Raw genomic sequence first — 21,298 nt, forward strand, 5'->3', positions numbered from 1 at the left:
CCATGAAGGGCTTTCAGTGCAGAGTAGTAAGCGAGGGCTGTCAATGATAATTAAAATATTATTAGTACACCCAATCCTCCACGCTCAGTGTCCGTCCGATTTCGTCCCATGCAAAATCAATCCTTCAAGACTAGGTACCACCCTCCTTATCCTCCTCGCATTATGTTCATAGAATGATAGTCGGCTCGCCAAATAAAAGAGGGCATCCATCCGCTAATTCGTGACGTTTCGTTTGTATATGCATTAATCATTCTCTCCTGTTGAAAGCCGTCTGCAAAGAGCAGGAGAAAGTGCAGAAAACTTCGGGTTTGCGCCAAATAAAGGGTACTCAAAAGCAGATAAGAAAGATGAAAATGACAGGCCATCCAATGCCCGCGGCGCCATATAGTGTTGCAATGCTTCTAGCGCGAAGGAATAGCAAAAATCCAGCTCGAACATGGTATCATCGCAGCACGGCGCGAAATAACAAAGACAAGTGTTGTACAGTGGCAGGAGCATCGTTCAAAGGAACTCGCACGCAATCAAGACACCATGGAACTTGCGGGGATCGCAGCTGCTGCCGTCGGACTGAGATAACTCTGCTCAAAGATGCCAGCAAGCGCAGTCACATCTTCGCTGTGACCCGTAAGAAGCCAGGTCATACGTCCTATCTTCCGGAAAAGTAGCTGTGGAAAGTAGAGAAGAGAGGCCCAGATGAGCAGCAACAGGGACACCAAGACAAAAGTGTTTGCGACAAATTTTTCTCCGGGGGTCATGACGTAGACACCGAATGTCACCTCATATCGATAGTATAGTAGACGGATCTGATCGACGCAGCGTCGAACATAATTGTGACTTTTGCCGTGCGACGTTGCGGTGCGATAGCTTGTGCTCATGGACGACGAATACTTACTGATGAGCTCATCGACTATGGGTGACGAGTGCTGCGACACATGGGCTGTCGTGGAAGGTGTATAAAAGGAACCCATTTCGGTAGCCATGTTTTCTTCACTTGCGAACAGAGATCGGAGGGATGACGTTCTTGAATCTGTGCTCAACGACGATGCCCAGCTTCGCGACGTGGTTATAGCTCCGCGCAAGAAACAACGAAGCACTGGCAGCGGAGCCTATTTTTAAAGCCAACCAGGTGGCCGGAGAAAATAAGCAATACGCGAAGCAACTCGAGGGAATTTCGCAGGTTCCAGGGCGAAATACGGTAAGCTGGACAAGCTTCACGGACTGAGATCGTGACCGACTGGGCTATAGCAATAGTTGGAGAAGGCGGCTCAAAGCTCAGAAATTGCGCACGCACGAAGCGAAGGCAGATTAATAATGCCGATTAGTGGGATGAATAAGCACCGAAGAAGCTATTTCCGACGGCCTCCAGGAGCTAGAAGCTAGGAGCTGACTGTGTCTTGGGCAGCAGCAGCAGAAGGGAGAGGGTAGAAAGGTGGGAAAGAGGTGAAGATGGGAAAGAGCTATCAAATAAGTTGATCAGCAGACACCGACCTCTCAGACTTTCGCCCCGTTCCATGATCCATTCCATCAGGTGGAATTTTCTTTTTTGCATATTGGATTTCTACAAGTCAAGACCAAAGACGAATGCATCATGTCGGATGCTCAGATGGGGCGTTCGGATGCTTCGGAGCGTTGGCGTTCACGTAAGCGCGAATCAGCGCGCCCAAGAGAAAAATTACCTTATGCAATGACGCAATGGCTGGGTGAAGAGATTCAGTTTGGAGGTGAGTTAGAAACACAAAATATCTCTGGTTGCATACTGTGAAGTAGTCTTGTCAAGATTTTCCTGCTACCTGGTACATTGATGTAAGCTCTACGGCATATATACAAAGTATATCAAAGATCGTACTCGGGGCTCGACCGCCAGATTGGCCAAGTGGGCCACAGCCTAACTCTATTCCTCTCAACCACCATAGTAGTCGTAGATCCCTATTTATTTTCAGGACTCCAGATGTCGGAAGCCAACCCTGAAAGTTCGACAACAGTACGGAGTACGGCGTTTGGTATATGCAATTCAGCTGGCCAGGCCAGCAGCGTGCTGTACATAGCATCGCTAACGATACCGAACGAGAGGACTTGGGGACTGAACGTGGAATCGAAGTTATCGCGACCGGATAAATTAAAGATTCCCGCTGTCTCCTTGTGCGCCAAACGATATTTGTGGTGCATTTTAGATGCATCGATGTATCGTGAACAAACTAGGGCTGGAGAGAACCCGTGACAATAATCCCTCAGGCACCAATTGACCCCTCGGGAAGGAGGTTGCACCTTCCTTGGGCCAATTACCCTACATTCAACCTTGGAAGTGTTCAGTGCACTATCTCTACTACTTACATACTCTCTTCCTTCTACACATCTCCTCGCTCCGACTGCAAATACTTACTTCCATACAAGGCTGTACATATACAAATATCGACTCTCCCGCACTGCAACTGCCGCTGATGTCATTTGTTGGCTCGGTCCACCTTGTGCGGGGTGATAGTTCTTAGTCTCCTGCTAAGCCATCCTCGCATTGCTCCTCATACAACCTCAACTTTGATTAGAATAGCGCTGCTATACTTCAACATGGCTTCCGAAAGCGATGACCCACTCATCAAAGCCTTGCCCCCGGCGACCGATTACTTGACGTACCTGACCCTACTCGAGTACCAGCTCACCCCTGCCCGTCTACCGACCCTGCATCGGTTGTTACAAGATGAGGTCCTGACAACAAACATCGGCTGGGACTTGGTCCAGATTCTTTTGCCCATGCTTCCACAATCGCAAGACTGCCTACAAGATGTGGCCCATCTTGGAAATCCGCGAGAAGTTATATTAAGGGTGTCAGATAGCTTAATGAAGCTAGAACCTGGCGATGACGACGAGAGCGAGGATGAGTCGAGCGAGCAAGCCTTGGAGACAACGGAAGTTCCTCGACATGTAATGCAATTCAACTGTTTGGTTGCTATGTTGTCCGTCCTTCACCGTCGCATCAAGACCCAATACCCCAGTCGTTTCATCGCAACGTCGTTACAAGCTGCGCTAGAAGCTTACAGCTCAATGCCGACAAATGAGACAACCAACGCGATACTAGAATTTCTCCGCGATCTTTCGCCGTCGAAACGACCTACGCTACCTCCTCGTGGAACAAGCAGCTCTTCTGCGGTACGGGTGTCACAAGCATCTGCACCCGACCCCGAAGCTGTGTATGACGAACCAACGGCATCCGTTGATACAGCAGTGCAACAAAAGTTGGTACAGTTTGGCCTGATCGAGGTTCTGAAAACGTATATGCTCAGTCTAACGACTCCGGATAAATCTGGATTATGGTTTGCATTGAGATTGCTAGAGAAATCAGATCAACGGGGAAAATCCTCAACAGATCAAAACTCGAGGATTCGAATGTATACAGAGGATGAACAACTCAAGGAACGAGATTTAATAGTTGGAAGGATTTGCGTGCGTTTATCCCTTGTTTCGCTGTTTCAATTCCTTTTCAGAATGATTGACTCTATCAGGCCCTGTCACGGGACATTGGTATCAAAGATGAAGATCTCCTGGCCATCGTTTCAACCCCAGCAGAATCTCATCCCCCACCTCTCGACTTTGAAGAGGCACCAAAGTCAGTAAAGGAAATTCCACTGGAAAGACATGGTGCTTTGCTGTTGCTGGCTGCGCGGTCTTCAGCTGCCACTTTGTTTGAAGGTGCTGAAACGGCACGTATCCCGATATATCCAACTATGGAAGTGATTTTGTCAAATTTTGTCGGTAATGGAATCACCGATGAGGCTCCAGACGAACAGGCGCAAGCTCTTCATGATGCGCTCTTAGCACTTACTATAATTTCGTCCCAGAAAGAGGTCGAGACGCCAGCGGATGATCAGCAATTTCAAACTTTGGTATTAGCATTGACAAGGTGCAGCTGTCGTCAGACCTACAATGGTCTCCGGAACATTCCAGCGGTCATAGTGCATAGCAATCCGTCACCGACATCCCGATTTAATTTGATACAGGATATTATACAAAAGGACGAGTTATCTTACGCACGAGAAAGCGCGGTAGGCTGGCTCAAAGACGAGATATTGACGCCAGCAAAGACACATGAGGAAAATGATAACATCTTCAGCGACCCACAACAATTTTCAAAAATCTCGGCATCTCTCTACAACGCTTCCGTCTTTCGGTCTCTTGATATGTCAACAGGAATAGTCATCTCATGGATTCGCTTTTCACAATCTCTCGCACCTTACCTTCATGCCGCGCTAAACTTATACTATGTCATTATCAGCTCGGCTCAACTTCGCAAACTACTCAAGATAGAGAATGAGTATCCCTCATTCCGCAAGAACTTTCTCGAACCCTTGAAATTAACATGTCGCACATTCGAAGAAGACTTGGTGCAGAATGGTGGCGATGGGCGTATCGAAGCCGTGGTGGGCGAGGATATGTGTAAAATCGGTATGGCGCAGTCTGTCGGACTGCTATTTCATGTAATCGAACAGGTTGATGAGAAGTTGAATGAAATATTCAGAGATGGCGGAGACGAAGCGGTCAAGGCATAGCCTCTTACTATATACCCATGACTTATTACATTTCATGCTTTTGAGCTTCTCTACGTAACTACACTTGGAAGATTAATCAAGATAACTACACACGCATTGTTTGACTCAAAGGAGCGTCGATTATGTACATTAACCTCGGGATACTAAGAGGCCCTTCAATATACACGATTTGGTTGATCAACAATGCCGGCACTGAACCAAATGAAACTATATCACAAGCAAGATAGCGAAAAAAAAAAAGAGTCAATATATCACAAGAACGGAGGGCAGCATCGAGCAAAGAAAGACGATATCACGAAGCCATCACTGAGAATCCTGCAGTTCCCAGGCTTGCGAATAAGGCGATTGGGATATGTATATTGGCTGATAACTCAGTGAAGGCGCCGGAATGATCATATGCGAGAGGATCGGTCCGATATATGAGATCAGAGATCATGATCGCACTGTATAGCATTGTCGGAAAAGGCCGAATCAATCGCAAAAATAAATCGAGAAGCTCCCGCTTTATTTTCAGTTTTAAGGAGGAATATCAAACAGTGAAAAGAAGTGGATCGTCACGTCGAAATGACGTCGAAATGTCATGTTCGTCTCATACGTGCGTGCAGGCATGATTTGACTTGTCTGCAACAGTCTTATCAGAGCCTTCGTTCTTTGAGAGTCCAAAGATCAAATGCTTACCTTGATACCTGAGAGTCACATTGTCCGCCAAAAGAGGACTTTAGAGAATAACGCAGCCATTGGTAGGACCAGAAGGAGCCTTGACTATATTTCCAATCCACAGATGTCAGCGTCCATCTTTCTTCAATTAAAAATAGCAACAATATAATTTCTCGACATACCGGTCTCGAGGGGGTTGAACTTGGGAGCCATTTTGCTAAGATATGAGTGGTTTCAAAAATCGCTTTTTCACATCAGCTTTGATGCCTTCCTTCCAAACCTAAAGATAGACCATGAAACGTACTTAACTTTGAGTATCTTTTTGAGTGTCGATGATCTCAGATGTATGCTGATGAGTGAAAGAGAAGAGATTCTGGGGCAGAAAGAAGGGATGAGCTGTTCTATTTATGTCGTCAAAGATGAGATCGGGACTCCCCGAAGGATGCGAACGAAGTCAACGAAACCGTCGATGCTTTGGGTAGACTTCGGTAAGCGAGATGTGGATGACAGGGATGACCCTTTGTCTGAGCGCCACTAACTGAGTTGAAGAATGGCAGAGAGGATGAAGAATTGCGGAAATTCGAGTCGGACCATCTCTTCGCTTGAAGCATCGCTACGTTAATGGATACTGGCATGAGGGAAAGGCATCAGACAATGTCATAGACTGCACCAATAACCATCCATTGTTCTCGAAGCAAATAAAGAATTCCGTATCATACTCAAGACTAGTTAATGTTGTGACGATAGGCCCATCTCTCGCGCTGCCATTCAGGTCGGCCAAAATGATGTTCTGCTTAGTATTGTTCTTCAGCCACGGCCAATCCGCACCCGCGACTTAGGGCTTGGAGCCACCAGAACAATAGTAATAACACTTCGAACTAATATTCTTGACTCTACATTCACCTCGTGTATTCTTTCTTATCCTTTTGTTTCAGTATTTTCTTTCAATATCGATTCTTTATGCTTAACTGCCCCTATCGTTTCTCGTCCTGGTCGTTTGCTTCCTATTTATTGGATACCAGAAACCAAGACACTATTCAAGAAGTTCTGGGCCTGCATTCATTCTCGTACAGGGAATATATCGTTTCGACCGTTTATGCAATGAACGATTCTCTCATGAGTAACTAACTATGACTATATGACCAAATTTACCAAATTGGATGTCATACCACGTTATCCGGTCACTGATTAGTCCGACTATGTGTAAACCTCCTCGGTCAACGCGTTCAAGGTCAAGCCCTCCTTAGCAATGTCCTCCTCGATCAAAAACATTAACGGCATCTCAACCAATGTGCCTTTGACCTGACTCAACTGCTCTTTGACCTGTTGTGCCCCCTCAGGCCCAGGTGCAAAGTTATCCCGAACAACATGGCCCCATTCGTACTTGCTGGGCCTCGTAATTCGCTTACCCTCAGCTTGGATGTCCGCTTTGCGAAAGTTGTACTCAAAGAACTCCTTGTAGGCATCCCAATTACGGACGTAGTCATCTGGCACAATGTTGAATACTTTGCGGAAAACCTCCGTGTTCGTCCGAGCCCGTGAGTTCCATAGACTCTGGAACGTGTCAGACAGAGGATCGGCAACGACCTGGCTTTCTGGACTACTTAGATCAAGCTCATTGGGGACTCCGACTGGCTCGCAGTTGGCATTAGGCTGCGTGTAGTCTTGAGGTTTAAGCAACCCCAGGTGTTTACGAAACAATTCACGTCGAAGAGAAGCGGCAAATCGACTCGCCTGGAATGGCTGGCCATCCATGCTGGACTCTAGTGGTGTAGGATCCTCAATCACCAGGGCAATTTCGGAATCATGTGTTCCAAGCTGCGAGCGGTCATTCAAGTTTGCTGACCCGCAAATGACTATTCGATCATCGGCAATTAAAACCTTTGTTCATATATCAATTAGCGATTACAGAAAGTACCAAGCGATGTAAAACAACAAAGAAGAATCGATTACATACCTTGCTATGAATATACAGCTCCTCAGTAATGAATGCGTCAATTTCAGGAAGATCGCTGTCCCACGGAACTGAGCGGATATCCTGTCCACCTAGCATGTAGCATTCAGCAACCGAGTCCCAACGGCTAGAGGTTGCGGAAGGGTAGGCCTTTGCTGCCTGCTGATACTGATCGTACGATTGAGTAGTGTCATAACCTTTAGCAGGAGTACCAGAGCCATAGCCACCATATCCCACTTCAGCAGCGTCGTGGTATTTACGCGCATCTTCGTAGTTTACACCGCTGGCCTTTTCCGCCTGGAGCATGGTGCTGTTGGTGTTGATACGATCGTAGTTGCGGAGGTTGTAGAATCGAATGTATTCCATCGGGTTGAATCCCTCCTTGGCGATCAGCTCCATGATACTATTCCCTCCTCTATTGATTGAGTTATATTGGTACTCCATGATGGCACGTGTACCAAGTGACGAGTCGTCTCTCAAATCGCCCGCAAATCCCGGGACAGATGGAATGACCACGATAACCTTGTACTTCTGACCAGCACGAGCAGCTCGAAGAATGCGCTCTACAAGAGCAGCGCCAATCTTATTCTGAACGGGCTTTTGATGGTCACCTGTGGCTGTGATGAAAAACTGATTCTCAATATACACAAAGTGACGACTGTTGCGAATAGCACCAATATACGCGTCTTGGACCGAATGCTCCGTCGGAATACCTCCGCTCCATTGCGAAACGCTTCGCACCACCTGACACGATTGATTGCCGTAGGTGCGTCCGAAGTTGGTAATATAGCGGTCCTGATACTGATGGACCTGTCCGGCCAATTGCCCTCGAAGGGACTGGCCGAAGCCTCGTACATCGCTAAGAACGTTTTCAGTGGTAGATCGACCGGAGCCACCGCCAATTCCTCGAGTGCCGTCTTCTTCGTAAAGGCCCCGTGTCTGTGTCTGCGTCTGTGATTGTTGTGGCTCTTGTCCGGGTGGAGGAGGAAAATACGGTGTCTGTGCTGGATTTGATGAGTGCGAGCTATATTGTGCGGAATCATAACTTGAGTGTGAAGGAGTGTTCTGATACTGGCCAGGATTGGGGTTGCCAATTTGCGATGGGGTAGGGCCGGCGGGGGGTGGTGGTGGATAGTATTGCCCTGTCGGTTGAGTGTTTCCTGTGCTTGAGTAGCCAGAATAGGATGACTGCTGCTGGTGTTCTTGACTTGGTGGCGGCGGAGGGTAGTATGAATGACTACCGGTTTGCGACTGACCTTGCCATTGTGGTTGCTGCTGTTGCTGCTGAGTATTTGGCGGAGGCGGAAGCTGCTGCCCCTGATTAGGAGAAGTCGGCGGGTAGTACTGCTGTGTAGGAGGCGGGGTGTGATATTGTTGTCCAGGATACTGCTGCTCTTGGCCTGCGGGTGGTGGGTAGTATGATTGACCTGGCTGTTGTGTCGGTAGCTGTGCATGTGCTTGTTGCCAGTGAGGCTCCGAATTCAATTGACCTTGATTTGGGGGCACTGGGTGAGCCGCACCCTGTTGAGGTGGCTGGGGTGTTTGCGAGGTAGGATTGGGGTTACCCTGCAGTTGACTGTCGCCGGGTCTCCGATACAAGTCCAGTCTCTGGTACTTTTGCTGATTGCGTTCGCGGTACTTGGTGTCATAAATGTAGTTCCAGCGTTCTACAAAATGTCTCTTGAGATCTTCTACAACAGGGCCGCGTAGACTGATGGAGATATCGGACCATCCCATGCGTCCGGTTCGTTTTCTGTCAACTTGATTCTCTTGCCAATGAGACACATTCTGAAAGTCAAGCACTCGAGCGTTGTTGTAATCTTGACCGGGGAAGACAATTTGGGAGAGATCGCTAGGATGAACGTCGGAGATAGAATGCTGGTTCGTATCCCATCGTCCGAAGCAAAGGTCAAGTCCACCCATGAACGCAATTTTGCCGTCGATCAGACATAACTTCTCGTGGTGAGCCCAGTATAGAACTGTGTCGCCCTTGCTACCGTAGAGTGCTTTGAGTGATTCGCCGGGTAGCTTATTGATTCCTGCCGCATCCAGGGACAAGTTGTGGAACGAGGCTGTCAGAGAGTTCTTGATGTCGGCGACGTCTGGAATATGGTCCGGGTGACGGAATACAGCGATATTAGGATGCAGGGCTTCAAGTGTTTGTTTTGTATGAGCAGAGCTCACTGCCGAAAGTCAGATCAGCATGTTAATTGTCATGATATTACTGGAGGACGTACATGATAGAGCCGCCTCAACCTCCTTATAGACAATAATGTTCACTCGGACGCCGCGTTGGGCAGCGGCTTGCAGCATGCGGTCAAGACGATACTGTTCGTTCTTGGCCGGAGGACGTCGTAGATATAGCTCTGGCGAAAGCCACCCTACAACCATGGACAATTAGCATTCTCGAAAGGTCATAGGTTAGCTGAAAAACATACAGTCCAGAATCCAGACCGAGTCTCTGGCAGTCTCGAGTGCCCTCGAAACAGCCCAGAAATAGGTGAAGCCATCGACGTGCCATTTGACGTCGTTGGCCTCCCGCGCCGGCGCAAAGCTGCCGAAGCGATTCCTGGAGTTGGCATTACTGCTTGATCCGTAGCCGGCATAGGCGTCGGCATCGATGGTCGTTCCGATCTTCTGGGCTAGCTGCGAGCCCACGCCAGAGACAGTTTCTTCGAATTTGTCAAGGAAGCTGGAGAGTTTGTCCTGCTTGTGTGGTCTGGTGGAAGGTGGTTGTTGTTGTTGTTGCTGGTTGTAGCTGCCGCTTTGGTACGACGGCGGCTGCGCCGTGGCCGACCCAGAGTAATAGCTCTGCTGCTGCTGCTGTCCTTGTCCACCGTGACCTGTCCCGTATTGATCCTTGAATTTCTTCAATCCATCTGACAAAAATCCTCGCGCTGAGTCGCTCAGTCCTCGTTGACCTTCTGCTTCGCCATCGCGACCGTCGTAATAGCGACCGTAGGCCAGTGGGTCTTGCCCTCCCGACATCGCTGTACAGTAAGCTGATCGTTTGTTTTCTGGTTTTTCTCAGCAAAAGCGATGAATATTTACACAAGGATGAAAAAAACAGCGGCCAACGCAGATATTAACATGAAACAGCAGCTACGAAAACGTGCTACCAGCTCAGCTTAGGGACGAGTCGTCTCCCCCCGCCATCCGGTCTCCCGCGTGTCTCAGACCCCGCTGACAGTTTGTCATTGAGTCAGCCATTGGCTGTTGCGTGAGGATTGTGGCAGTGAACGCGTCGGCAATAGTCTCGGAATGATCAAGCTACGTGGTCGTGGCTGCTGGTACTAACAAGGTACATGCGAAGGTGGTGTGGCGCAGTCCTCTTACAATCTTGGCTGTGACTCTTGGCCGCTCAACATACACAATAGTATTGTCGCGTTTCGCATCTTTCGATCGATACGTTAGGCAGAGTAGATCGTGTTACTTCCGAGGAAATGTTGACAGCATTCTGCGTGTCACGATAAGTAAAATGATTGCTGTGCGGGGATTCTCACGAGTACTCCGCACGCTGATTACTTGGAGGCACCAACTCGACAAATCAGCAGTGAGAGCAGTACAATATGGAGACACCGGATTAGGAACAACGACTTTTGATTTGTGCTCAATTGAACAAGAATTGGAGATGTGAGATGGAGAAATGAAGAGATATCAACTGTTGTCGGAGCATAGCGCATTATATAAAGATGACATCTGCCGCGGGGTATCTGTACGAGATCTTCCATCTCTCAATTACTCAACACAAGCACCTAGTCTACTGAATTCTATCTACTAAGCATTGCAACATGGCGCACCTTAACCTCGCAACATTGGATGTAAGTACTAACTGATATCTCAATATTAGCTCACTATTGGGTATTGATAGCAAAACAGGCCTCGCAGCATCCCTACCTCCCGGCATCATCGCAGACTCTCTTCGCCGCTAAGGCCAAGAAGAAATACAGCTTCGAAGAAGTCTCCAAGCAGATCGGCCGCAACGAAGTAGCCACTGCAGCGATCTTCTATGGCCAAGCCAAAGCTTCGCCAGAGGATATTACCAATCTATCCAAGGCACTCGATATTCCGCACGACTTACTCGAAGCACAGCTCAGTGGGTTCCCCGATCGGGGCCGGTCGGTGGAGATGCCGCCCAAGGAACCGTTGATCTACCGCTTGTACGAGATTGTGCAGAACTACGGATACGCGTACAAGGCTGTGCTCAATGAGAAATTTGGCGATGGCATTATGAGTGCGATTTCATTCTCGACCAAAGTGGAAAAGGAGACGGATGCGGATGGAAACAATTGGGCTGTTATCACATTGCGGGGGAAGTGGCTGCCTTTTTCGCGCTTCTAATTTGCAACTAGGATAATTTAAAAGGACTTTTCAATTGAATCAATTCATTTGATCAAGCTAACGGATTGGTATCGTAGTAGATGGACGTAGGTGAGATAAAGACAGGTGCGTAAATAAGCAAGTGGTAGTTGTCTTTAGACTAAACAGCTTTAACAGCAGTCCTCGAGGCACTCGAAAGCGCAGAGACCAGCGAAACTTATCATATAGTTAGCGGGTGTGCGTGTAGTTTACCTAGGTACGCAGAGTATCACTTACCATCCGCAGCAGACATCACAGCAGCCGGCTCCACCACGGAGTTTCATTTGCTGCTCTTCCTGAGAGGGCTGCTCAATGCTAGTTAGTATGGCACTCAAGGGACAGAATAACCAAAGAGTTGTGGGTAGACTTACAGCGGCGGTCTGTTGGCTGCCGGCATAGCTGGCGGGCTGCTCCATGGCCATAGTGGACGCGTTCCAGGTTACCTGCTGGGTGCGAGGTTCTTCCTCTTGCTGGGAGGACTTGAAGAGACCGAAGAAACCGTTTTGGAACATTTTTTCTGTGACCGGTAGGGTGGTATGTTTATTGTATGTTGTATATTGTATATATAGAGAGAGACTGTGAGTGTGTGAGATGATCTGTCGCGAAGGAAAAAAACCGAAAGGGGGGACAAGCTTTATTATAGTGGCCATACGGCTGGTGATTGCCCACTCCCAGTACATACTACGTACTCCTACGTCCTAGTAACAAACTAGTGCCTGGGGATCCAGACGGTTCAGCCACACACCGACGTCAGAGACTTCATGCGCAATTTATTGTCAGCCCGCCAGGCCTGCCGGGATCCTACTGATACGACGTAGCAGTATTATAATTGGCCAGTATCAGTGCGTGCTATCCACGGAGTATATTAATGATGAATCTGTTTTAGGTTGGATCGAGGCTGAGACAGCGGCTAAGCAGCTGACGTCAGGCCAGTGCATGATCAGCGAGGTGCTTTGCTGTAAGGAGAGGCCGCGAATGCTTGTACATAGCAGGCGATTGGGATGAATCGTCTGAATGAGTGGGCTCTTGTCTGCGCCTGAAAAAAGTCTGAAAAGTGTGAAAAGTCTGAAAAAGTTCCATTTAAAGCGCCAGACATTAAATGGAAATACCAACCAACCAACCGACCAACCAATCCGAAAAGCCTGAAAAGTCTGAAAAGAGAGGAAATTTCAGCCACGTCAGCCCCAGGCTACAACGTTTTTTACGTACTACGTATGTACACCGATTTACGGAATACGTACGGTACGTACCAACAATACAGTAAATACTATGTACTACTACATAGTAACTACAATAAACAGTAAACACAATACTCAATACGGAGTATATGCCCTAAATATAGACAGCCAGTCACGTGTCGCACCGTGCCGAGGTTCCGAAGCCCGGCCAAGCTCGCCCAGAGCGGGCCCGCAAAGCTTCAATTGAGAACATTCCAACCAGACCAAATTATACCTCATACTCTTACGGACACCATGTCCTCCGATAACACCACCCCCAACGCACTGCAGGCAGCCCGTCAAAATGACTACGCCAAATTCAAACGCTACGCCGCCTGGACCTTCGTCGTCGCTGCCCCCATCCTCATCGCCGCTCCCCCGCGCAAACTCGACTTGAACACCGCCGCCCTCTCCGCTGCCTTTGGCATATCTGCCAATTATCTCTACAAGGACAGCAACCCACACGGCCGGGGATTGGTTGATGACCTCGGGGTGAAATACTTCGGTACTTCGCCGGTCTCGACTCAGCCGACATCTACCCGCGACGGGGGAATCTCGAGTTTATTCAATACCCTCCCCACTGAAAAAGCACAACAGGTGCAAGCACAACTGCGCGCCGCGAAAGAGTCTTCCATCAAAACGCAAGAAGAATTGGAGAAATATCAGACCGCAAAGAGGTTCGACGACCGGTCAATACCGGAAAAGATCTGGATGGGCTCCGAGGCAGAGAATTGGAAGGAGAAGAGATTGCGGGAGGAGCAGGAGGCTCTGGATGAGGGGAAGGGGTATGGTGATTTGATTATGGATCATATCTGGGACGTGTGGAATTGGGGAAAGCCGAACGATCAGAAGAAGAGAGATGAAGTGAATGAGAAGAAAGAGCGTTCGTCCAAGTAATATTTACTGCGTGTACAATACGGATATGGGGGTCGACAAAATTGTATAATAGTAATAATAATGAGTATTATGATCTACTTGATTTTCACACAGACAGTAATGTTGACTAACTTCATCAAGTCAGAATCCTAGTATGTAGTAAGTCCAGCTCGGGTTGCTGGTACACAGTCAACTCCGGGTATCGTCCCAAACACCATTCACGTGGTAATCCAGCGATATTCCAAATATTTCAAATATTCCAAGCAACAAAGCAATACCCTGGCCCATTGAAGCAAGGCAACAGGTACAAAATCCAGATTTCATCACATATAAGCGAATCTCAACAATACATAAACGCGGGCCTCAGGTCCAGGGCAACCTCCCGGTAGTAACGTCAATGTCATAGACATGATCAATCAAATCTTCCCCTGCAGGCCTTGGCCCTGCCAGCCATTCAAAAATGCCTCTAGGGCAGTGTCCATATTCCAACCCGAAAGCCTTGCACCACTAAAGGCGTCCCTTGAAGGTGTATATATAAGAGTATATTAAAATATTGTAGATTTGAAGTGGATGGCACGATCACGAGCGCGCTATTCTCATCCATTGTTCGTAGTGAAAAGGTGAAACGGAATCACGAGTCCATGTTCACTTGAAAAGTTGGAGATTTCCCATCTCCTCGCTGAGTGCGATGACGAGCATATGCTCATTTGCCGTACATTCAATAGAGTAAACTGTAGGGAGAGATGGAGCTTCTCCCATAACGACGTCTCCGCAGTTGTCTACTGGAGTCAATTCACCTTTCATGTGAACGTATTTGATGGGCGAACTCCAACTGTAGTCGGGTGCGGGGACTGAAGCAACTTGCAAGGCGGGGATTTGATGGTGTTGGGCGATCGAGTTCGGCTCTGCTTGGCCCTGGAAGATTTGATAGTCCAACTGGGTCAGCATCTGTGGATGAGCGTGCGAAAGAACTTCTGGATGGGCATGGACATTCACAGGAGACATGTCCGGCTTGACGATTTGCCCGTTTTGGCCATTGCGACTGCGGTTGCGGTTTCGGTTGCGGTTTCTGCGTCGGCCTCTGCCACCTTGGCTAGAGTTTGATCCTTGGCTGCAGTTTGGTCTTTGGCCAGAGTTTGGTCCTTGACGAAAGACTTGTCCTTGGTGGTTTGGACGGTTGAACGGAGCACGCGATGGAGCTGCAATTTCCATGCCGCCCATGACAATGTTCCCGTCAACGTCTAGGAGGGATTGTCTTTGGAATGGATGAGAACGACGACCTCGTCGATGGAAATTGTTGTTATTGCCGTTACGGCGGTAATTGTTGGAGCGGTTTTGAACGTGAGCCATTAGATCAAGGAACTGAAGATTGCTTGAATTGAAAATTGTTTGCAGAATAGGCTTGCTTTGGTATGTTTTGGTTCGTTTTGGTTCGCTTCAAATTGGATTCATTCGGACGAGGACACAAATTGTTTCAGAGAAAGAATTCGCTTAGAAAGATCTGAGACCGGGGGCCCTCCGAATAACAGATGCTTGCAAATGTGGATTGATTGATTGAGTTGCAAGTGTCCTGCCGATGAGGCAATTGAGTATGTCAGGATGATTGATTGATTGGATCAAGGTTTGATGCTAAGTCGACTCGGGAGTCTTGAGAACGACCCGTAGTCGGATATGATTGAGAGTCCGATGGACGTCTCAAAGAAAATGATGTTGTCAAGATGGGACTTTTGCGTTCGAAGTCCGCAGTTTGAGCTTTTGGAGATGCGAGGTGGAAACAAAACTTTTTGGTTGAGGCTCAGTATTTCTGTAGCAGTTGTTGCTGTTGGAAGGTATATTCGTCGGGAGTACCTTAGCACAATGCGTTGGTGTCAAGATCCCAGATATCAAAATTCAATTAAGCATTTATCCTCTCAGCTTTTTTTTGGGCGTTTTTGAGGTTTTGAACAGAGCACGCATAAAACCCGGTTTATCTTGAGCTTTTACCAACCACGGGGTCTCTTTCGATCTGTTTCAACCGTTCCGTTAAGTCAATTCAAGTGCGATACAGTCACAGTGTGTCTGAAGAAGAAAGGAAAGAAGAGAGGAAGAGGACAGGAGAAGAAGGCTACATTTGTAGACAGCGTTGCATGCCAATGCATGGATGAGTCTCGACGAGGCAATTGTTGCCTGCTTAGCTGCCTGCTCGAAAGATGCCCTTGAACCGATCATTAAGGTCATATCTTTAAGAGTTATTTTGCAATTCGACTCCATGAGATATGAAGTACACACAGGCAATCTTCAATTGAGTTCACCAGAACCATTGATTGATGATCGTCGCCTGATAGACAGGAATATAGCAGCCAATTCGACCTAGGCAGAATCGAGGCATCGGGCCATCTGTCGTATAACGATTTGATGGATTGAGTCTTGCGGCCTGGGGTGCCTTGCATTGAGTTTGGGACCCCAGGCATCCGCAACCACAAAGAACGGGTGAGCAGATGATTGGAGACAACGACAGGCGGCAAACACTTGCGACTGTCTAATTCATTCCAATTGATTCTAATTTTTGGCCAATTGATAGTTCTGCTTGTTGGATTGGCTCTAGGACTTTCAACACTTGCTAAGGACCGACAATTGCGACTCCAGACGGTGTAGGCGGGGAGTTAACAGACAGGCGGATGTTCATCCGTCTACTTCCCCAGTAATGACATCCCGAGAGCGCTTTGTTTTACTCTTTGCGATTCCATTGTTCGACGAAGTGCTGTCGCGTTTCCTCTTCTTCTCCGGCTCGGCACTCATTTTCTTCCGTCGTTCTTCCTTTAGTCTCAATCGCCGCTCAACCTCATCCGAAATGTCGTCCTTTTGAAGCGCAACAGGCACAAAATCTTCTACAGCGTCATGCTCTCCGGATACTTCTCGCGTGGTTCTCAGTCGTTTCCGCGACGATTGATTGATCGTGTAGTCTATGCCCGATTCCAGTCCCTCCGAGAAGTCATTGTCCCACGATCGCTTTTTGCTTGTTCCTTTTTCTGTTGCCATTCCGCTTTTCGCCGTCTCCACCATTTTCACTTTCGGGTTACTACCGTTCATCTTGTTGAGTACGCTGGGCGCTTTGGCGTTCAATCTCTGTCTTTCGCTGGTCGTTTCCTGCCCGCTAGCTGTCTAATCATTAAATTTACGTATCAGTATATAGTCTCATTGATTGCCAAGTGACCGTAACTTACAAGCTGAGTCTTCAATTTCGCAAATTCATCAACCAGCTTTTGCGCACTATCTAGGATCTGCGAGATTTTCTGTGATGTCAAGTCGGCTTTGAGCGATTCTATAAGTTGCAGATGAGATGATAAGCTAGAGTCATGCGCACTCAACCCCTGCAGCAGTATCATGACCAGTTCGTCAGTCAGATCTCCAAAATCCGTGTAGCTCGGAGTTTTTACCTCTGATATGGGTCTCTTTTCGCTTGCATCTTGCGCAGAACGCGACCTCGTATGCTCCATTATCGGTGCCGTCGTATTCATATAAATATCAGAGAATAAGAGCTTTTATCATCAGTTTTGGCCGAACGAAGTCAGAGATGAAGTTGGAATTAAGCAGACAGAACGAGTATGCCAAGCAAAATAGTTTGCACTTTTCCTTTTGTGGCGTGACGCATCACCCACATCGCGCTATCCCCGCATTTCGTCATTTCTCCGAATCAAGAACTAGTACGTACCTACTAGGGTCAGCTACGAGAGGAATTGATTACGTGCAATATTAATGTATTCATGGACACATCGTACAGCTCCTACAAGAACCAATCAATTAATCATTCCTCCCAGTATCGTGGTTACATCAACTCCAGCTCTCTAACGCCAAGATATACACAGGTAAACGTTCCATAAAACTACCATGCACCGAGATCGTGATCAAACCGCATCAGTTCCTTTTCTGCATCTTCAACGTCCTTCTTGGCCTTCATGCGCATATAGAAGATAGGACAATCTCGCGCTGAGCAGATGACCTCGCAATGCAAACTGCCCTGGCAGCGTTGACACTGTGTCCATAAACGACCAAACCGGACCTCGAGATCCGATGTCTTCTTCAACGTTCTAGCATACAGCTCACCTAACCTCGGTCGACAATTCTCACACACAGCTCCAGCCATTTCATCTTTTCCGACCAAAGGCTTCTTGCAACCCATACAGGTTTGCGTCTTCTTTGCAAACTTCATCAGCCCGCCCAAGGTGGGTGCAGCGACAGAAATAGATCGAGTGTGCTCGCCCGTGAGCAGTTGTGCCGCCTTTTTCTCTCCCAAAATAGGCTCGAAGATACGGCCGAGGGGGTTGGCTAATTGATTATCCAGGTAATATTTGGTGTCAATGGGAATGTTGTTCTCCAAGACATAGATGGGATCCTCGGATTTTTCGTAGTTTTTCGATCCTCCAGCACCCTTGACAATAACGTAGGCCACACGGTCACCAAGTGTTGGCGCAGAACCTGCATCTCTTTTGCGCATACGCTCAGCAAGTTCAACATGAGCTTGTTTGGCAGTGTAGTCCGATTTCGATAAAGCTTTGGTGATCACCAATTTGGACAAGTCCACTTTGTTTTGCAGAAGATCAGATATCATATTCTTGACATAACTGCACAATATATTAGTATCTTGGTTAATGCCAGCAGGATCAAAACTTACTCTTGCGCGCCATTGATATCTCGGTCGATCAGAATCTTATTCAATACCGTCTCAATAACTGTTTGTACCAGTCGACAGTTGTCTCGTCGAACAGTTTCGATACCCTTGGTGTCCATTTTATCGTACTTCTTAGTGTTGGTCCAGTAAAGCCCGGCGTAACGCTTTTTGTTGATCAGCAGATACGGAAAGTAGACTTTCTCGAATTCGAGTTTGATCGGTTTGATGAATTTCGAAGACACATAATCGGCAGCCTCTTCACCTAACTTCATCGCTTCTTCAAGCGTCCGAACGCCAAATTTGACCATCACAGAGTCGGTATCTCCGTAGATAACCTGAGCGTCGTGAGAATAGCCGTTTGCAATAGTGTATTTTGCTTCAACTTCAGCTTTCGTCTTTTCGATCATCTGGCGACCGTAACTAGTAGTACTGCTAGCAATCTCCAAACAAGGAAGCTTGCCAACAGTCGCACCTGTCAAACCGTACACACTGTTGGCGCTAATTTTCAGAGCAAGCTGACGACCGTTCAAGACGGCCTTTTTGAATGGATCCTTCTCCACGGCTAATTCTTTTTTGGCCCTTTTACGCGCACCCAAAAGCTCTTCCAGAATTTGCGTCAACAGCCCTTTCCGCACCTTGGTAGTACAAAACAGATCGCCATTAGGTGTAACAATGTAGTCCTCATCTTTTTTGAGGTTGAAATGCTCTACTTTTCGTTTATCCAAAAGGGTGGTGTAACACAAATTATGAGCTTGGATGATGGACGGGTATAGAGAGGCAAAATCGAGAGTCGCTACGGGCACGTCATAGTACCCTCGAACAGGCTCAATGACCGTAGCTCCCTCATAATCTCCGTCATCCTGTTTGCTCAAATTGGGAATGACCAGTTGTTCAGTTCGAGCTTTGCGGAAAATCTGACTGATGAACTTGACTTGCTGACCGCGTGACAACAGGTAATTGAAAGGCACGCCTGTGACCCTAGCCATCTCAGTGTAATTGACAAGACACATCAACTTGTCCATCAATCGCTGTGGAAGATAGGCATCTTTCAAGCAATAAACAGCCAAGCGTCTTCTGGAGTCTGGAGTACCGTTGAAAAGCTCTGTGATGATGGTGTGGTGAACGTCTTCTTTCTGTTCTCCCAGGAATTCGGCGCAAACAGAGTTAAGGGTGTAGCTTCGGAGCTGATGGTCCCGTTGAACTAACTGAAGAAGATCGAGTTGGATTCTGCCGTTTGTGTTCGTTGATTTCGTGTCACGATTCCCCATCTGCTTACTAGAAAAGTTCGTTTCTTTGGCTTCCGACTTGATTTGAGGCAGTCTCGTGAGGAAGGGAAACTGCTGGCACTTTAAGTGTCTTGCGCGATCAAGTAGGTAGGGAAAATCGAAGTTTGCAATGTTGTACCCTATGATAACGTCCGGATCGACTTTTTGAACAAATTGTTGCCAGGCCGCGAGCAACTTAGCTTCGTCCTTAAATTCAAAAATCTGGGTATTAACAATCAGACTGCACGTATCCAAAACAAAAACATTTCGGACAAACGGTTTTGATTCTCCATAGCGAGTGACAACATTGGCGATTTGGATGACAGGATCTTGGTTCGGTTCGGGGAAGATTCCTTTTCGACCAGCACACTCAATATCAAATGACAAAATCCGCAAGGGTGCCATTTTTGCCCATTCTCCATCGTGTGAATGTGCAATGAGGCTGGTATACGGCATAAAAGCCTCGATCTGACAATTTGACTGTCGCTTTGCCTCTGGCACAAGTTCGTAGTCTCCTGCTTTGGCTTCGACCCAGGACATTCCTGAAATCTGGTTTGAAGATTAGACATCCCGCCATTTGTTCAATGTACTGAGGGAACTATTTACCCCTGTATCAATCATGAATCTCAACACGTATTGAATGTTGTCAAAAGTCATTATACCACCATCGTCCCCCGAAGGCCAGAGTCTTTTGTAGTTATAGTTCGCGATACTCTTTTCGAGACCGTTTCGTAGCTTGGCGATATATTTCGGATCGGTCACCGTGATTCTAATGTACCAAGACTTTAGATTCCCTTGAAAGCCATAGAGGTTTTCTTTCTGCGCTAGGTTTACTGAGTGGATCATGCGTTCATGCTGTCCGAACCTCTGTTCTAGGAAAGCGGTATATGGTTTGACGTCCTCGGGATGGAATCCGACCGGAGCAGCAATATAAAGGTAGTGGCGAAAGCCTTCGACATGGAGAAGAACGGAGTTCCCTTTCTGCAAAACAGTGAGCCTGAAAATATCCCAGCTAGTATCCATGACACACTACAAACCTCAGTGACGCCGAAGAGCTTGACCGCAGTACGACCATTTGAGTCCCCCTCTTCTACATCGATCTGCTGGAAGCACAAATTATCCTTTGCAGGATCGAAATCTCCCAGCGGTGGGCGATCCCATTGTTGATCCTTTTCTGCATTGGACTCTTTCAAGCCGGTTATGTCTTGCGTCAATTTCTCGAGATCCTCTTCGAAGCGACTTTTTGGTTGCATCTGACTGGACCCGAAGCTTTTGGGAGCACTGCTTCGAGGGGGCACATTCAAGCGCACTGTAGGTTCGTCGACATCGAGTTTACGCTTTTTGGGCGTGTTATTCGGTAGTAGATTTCCAGAGGTCATCGTGGCATCGGTGAGAATGCGCTTCTGCGACTTCAGGCCGTTTTCGGTCATGGCGAATGTGCTGTGAGCCAAGAGGCGAACAAAATATAGATAAAATAGCTAGAAGTCGTGCCAAATGCCCATAAGTGTAGCTATGGGTCCCGCAAAATACAAAGAGACAGTCGGGTGTTGCCTGTCTGATAGAATGTAGAAGGAAGAATGTCCATTTCTGGGGCTGCCGTGTCGCGCCTGTGACGTGATACCGCGACTTCCACTTTACGCGTCGCTTGTCATGTGACCTGGCTTTGCTTTAGGGTTAGGGCTAAAAGATACGGCTTCCTCTTTTTGGGTAATTAGAGCTAAGCTCGACACGACTGTAAGTACTTTGGCGAGACTTCTTTCAAATATCATCGCAAGTTATCATGT

General features: G+C 47.6%; 9 protein-coding genes across 9 annotated transcripts; 3 read left to right on the forward strand and 6 right to left on the reverse strand.

Annotated features, from left to right (window-relative positions):
- Positions 1 to 521: 521 nt before the first annotated feature.
- BHQ10_006730 (uncharacterized protein) lies at positions 522 to 980 on the reverse strand (the record flags this gene model as incomplete). The annotated part of the gene is made up of 1 exon (XM_040879349.1): positions 522 to 980. The coding sequence occupies one exon, from the start codon at positions 978 to 980 to the stop codon at positions 522 to 524; it is 459 nt and encodes a 152-aa protein (XP_040735234.1).
- Positions 981 to 2,562: 1,582 nt separating this feature from the next.
- On the forward strand, positions 2,563 to 4,538 carry BHQ10_006731 (uncharacterized protein; the record flags this gene model as incomplete). The annotated part of the gene is made up of 3 exons (XM_040879350.1): positions 2,563 to 3,435; positions 3,495 to 3,938; positions 3,990 to 4,538. The coding sequence occupies 3 exons, from the start codon at positions 2,563 to 2,565 to the stop codon at positions 4,536 to 4,538; spliced, it is 1,866 nt and encodes a 621-aa protein (XP_040735235.1).
- A 1,854-nt stretch (positions 4,539 to 6,392) lies between these two features.
- Positions 6,393 to 10,137, reverse strand: BHQ10_006732 (uncharacterized protein; the record flags this gene model as incomplete). Its single annotated transcript, XM_040879351.1, has 4 exons — positions 6,393 to 7,013; positions 7,153 to 9,332; positions 9,387 to 9,530; positions 9,588 to 10,137. 4 exons carry the CDS (start codon positions 10,135 to 10,137, stop codon positions 6,393 to 6,395), a joined length of 3,495 nt encoding a protein of 1,164 aa, XP_040735236.1.
- Positions 10,138 to 10,940: 803 nt separating this feature from the next.
- BHQ10_006733 (uncharacterized protein) lies at positions 10,941 to 11,490 on the forward strand (the record flags this gene model as incomplete). The annotated part of the gene is made up of 2 exons (XM_040879352.1): positions 10,941 to 10,970; positions 11,029 to 11,490. The coding sequence occupies 2 exons, from the start codon at positions 10,941 to 10,943 to the stop codon at positions 11,488 to 11,490; spliced, it is 492 nt and encodes a 163-aa protein (XP_040735237.1).
- Positions 11,491 to 11,639: 149 nt separating this feature from the next.
- Positions 11,640 to 12,020, reverse strand: BHQ10_006734 (uncharacterized protein; the record flags this gene model as incomplete). Its single annotated transcript, XM_040879353.1, has 3 exons — positions 11,640 to 11,685; positions 11,746 to 11,813; positions 11,880 to 12,020. The coding sequence occupies 3 exons, from the start codon at positions 12,018 to 12,020 to the stop codon at positions 11,640 to 11,642; spliced, it is 255 nt and encodes an 84-aa protein (XP_040735238.1).
- A 960-nt stretch (positions 12,021 to 12,980) lies between these two features.
- On the forward strand, positions 12,981 to 13,622 carry BHQ10_006735 (uncharacterized protein; the record flags this gene model as incomplete). Its single annotated transcript, XM_040879354.1, has 1 exon — positions 12,981 to 13,622. The coding sequence occupies one exon, from the start codon at positions 12,981 to 12,983 to the stop codon at positions 13,620 to 13,622; it is 642 nt and encodes a 213-aa protein (XP_040735239.1).
- A 624-nt stretch (positions 13,623 to 14,246) lies between these two features.
- Positions 14,247 to 14,951, reverse strand: BHQ10_006736 (uncharacterized protein; the record flags this gene model as incomplete). Its single annotated transcript, XM_040879355.1, has 1 exon — positions 14,247 to 14,951. One exon carries the CDS (start codon positions 14,949 to 14,951, stop codon positions 14,247 to 14,249), a length of 705 nt encoding a protein of 234 aa, XP_040735240.1.
- Positions 14,952 to 16,262: 1,311 nt separating this feature from the next.
- BHQ10_006737 (uncharacterized protein) lies at positions 16,263 to 17,077 on the reverse strand (the record flags this gene model as incomplete). Its single annotated transcript, XM_040879356.1, has 2 exons — positions 16,263 to 16,742; positions 16,805 to 17,077. The coding sequence occupies 2 exons, from the start codon at positions 17,075 to 17,077 to the stop codon at positions 16,263 to 16,265; spliced, it is 753 nt and encodes a 250-aa protein (XP_040735241.1).
- A 386-nt stretch (positions 17,078 to 17,463) lies between these two features.
- On the reverse strand, positions 17,464 to 20,944 carry BHQ10_006738 (uncharacterized protein; the record flags this gene model as incomplete). The annotated part of the gene is made up of 4 exons (XM_040879357.1): positions 17,464 to 18,202; positions 18,253 to 20,063; positions 20,121 to 20,495; positions 20,552 to 20,944. 4 exons carry the CDS (start codon positions 20,942 to 20,944, stop codon positions 17,464 to 17,466), a joined length of 3,318 nt encoding a protein of 1,105 aa, XP_040735242.1.
- Positions 20,945 to 21,298: the final 354 nt, after the last annotated feature.

The sequence above is a fragment of the Talaromyces amestolkiae genome (genome assembly GCF_001896365.1).
Source record: "Talaromyces amestolkiae strain CIB chromosome Unknown scaffold13.1, whole genome shotgun sequence".
In the NCBI taxonomy this organism is placed as follows: Eukaryota; Fungi; Ascomycota; class Eurotiomycetes; order Eurotiales; family Trichocomaceae; genus Talaromyces; species Talaromyces amestolkiae.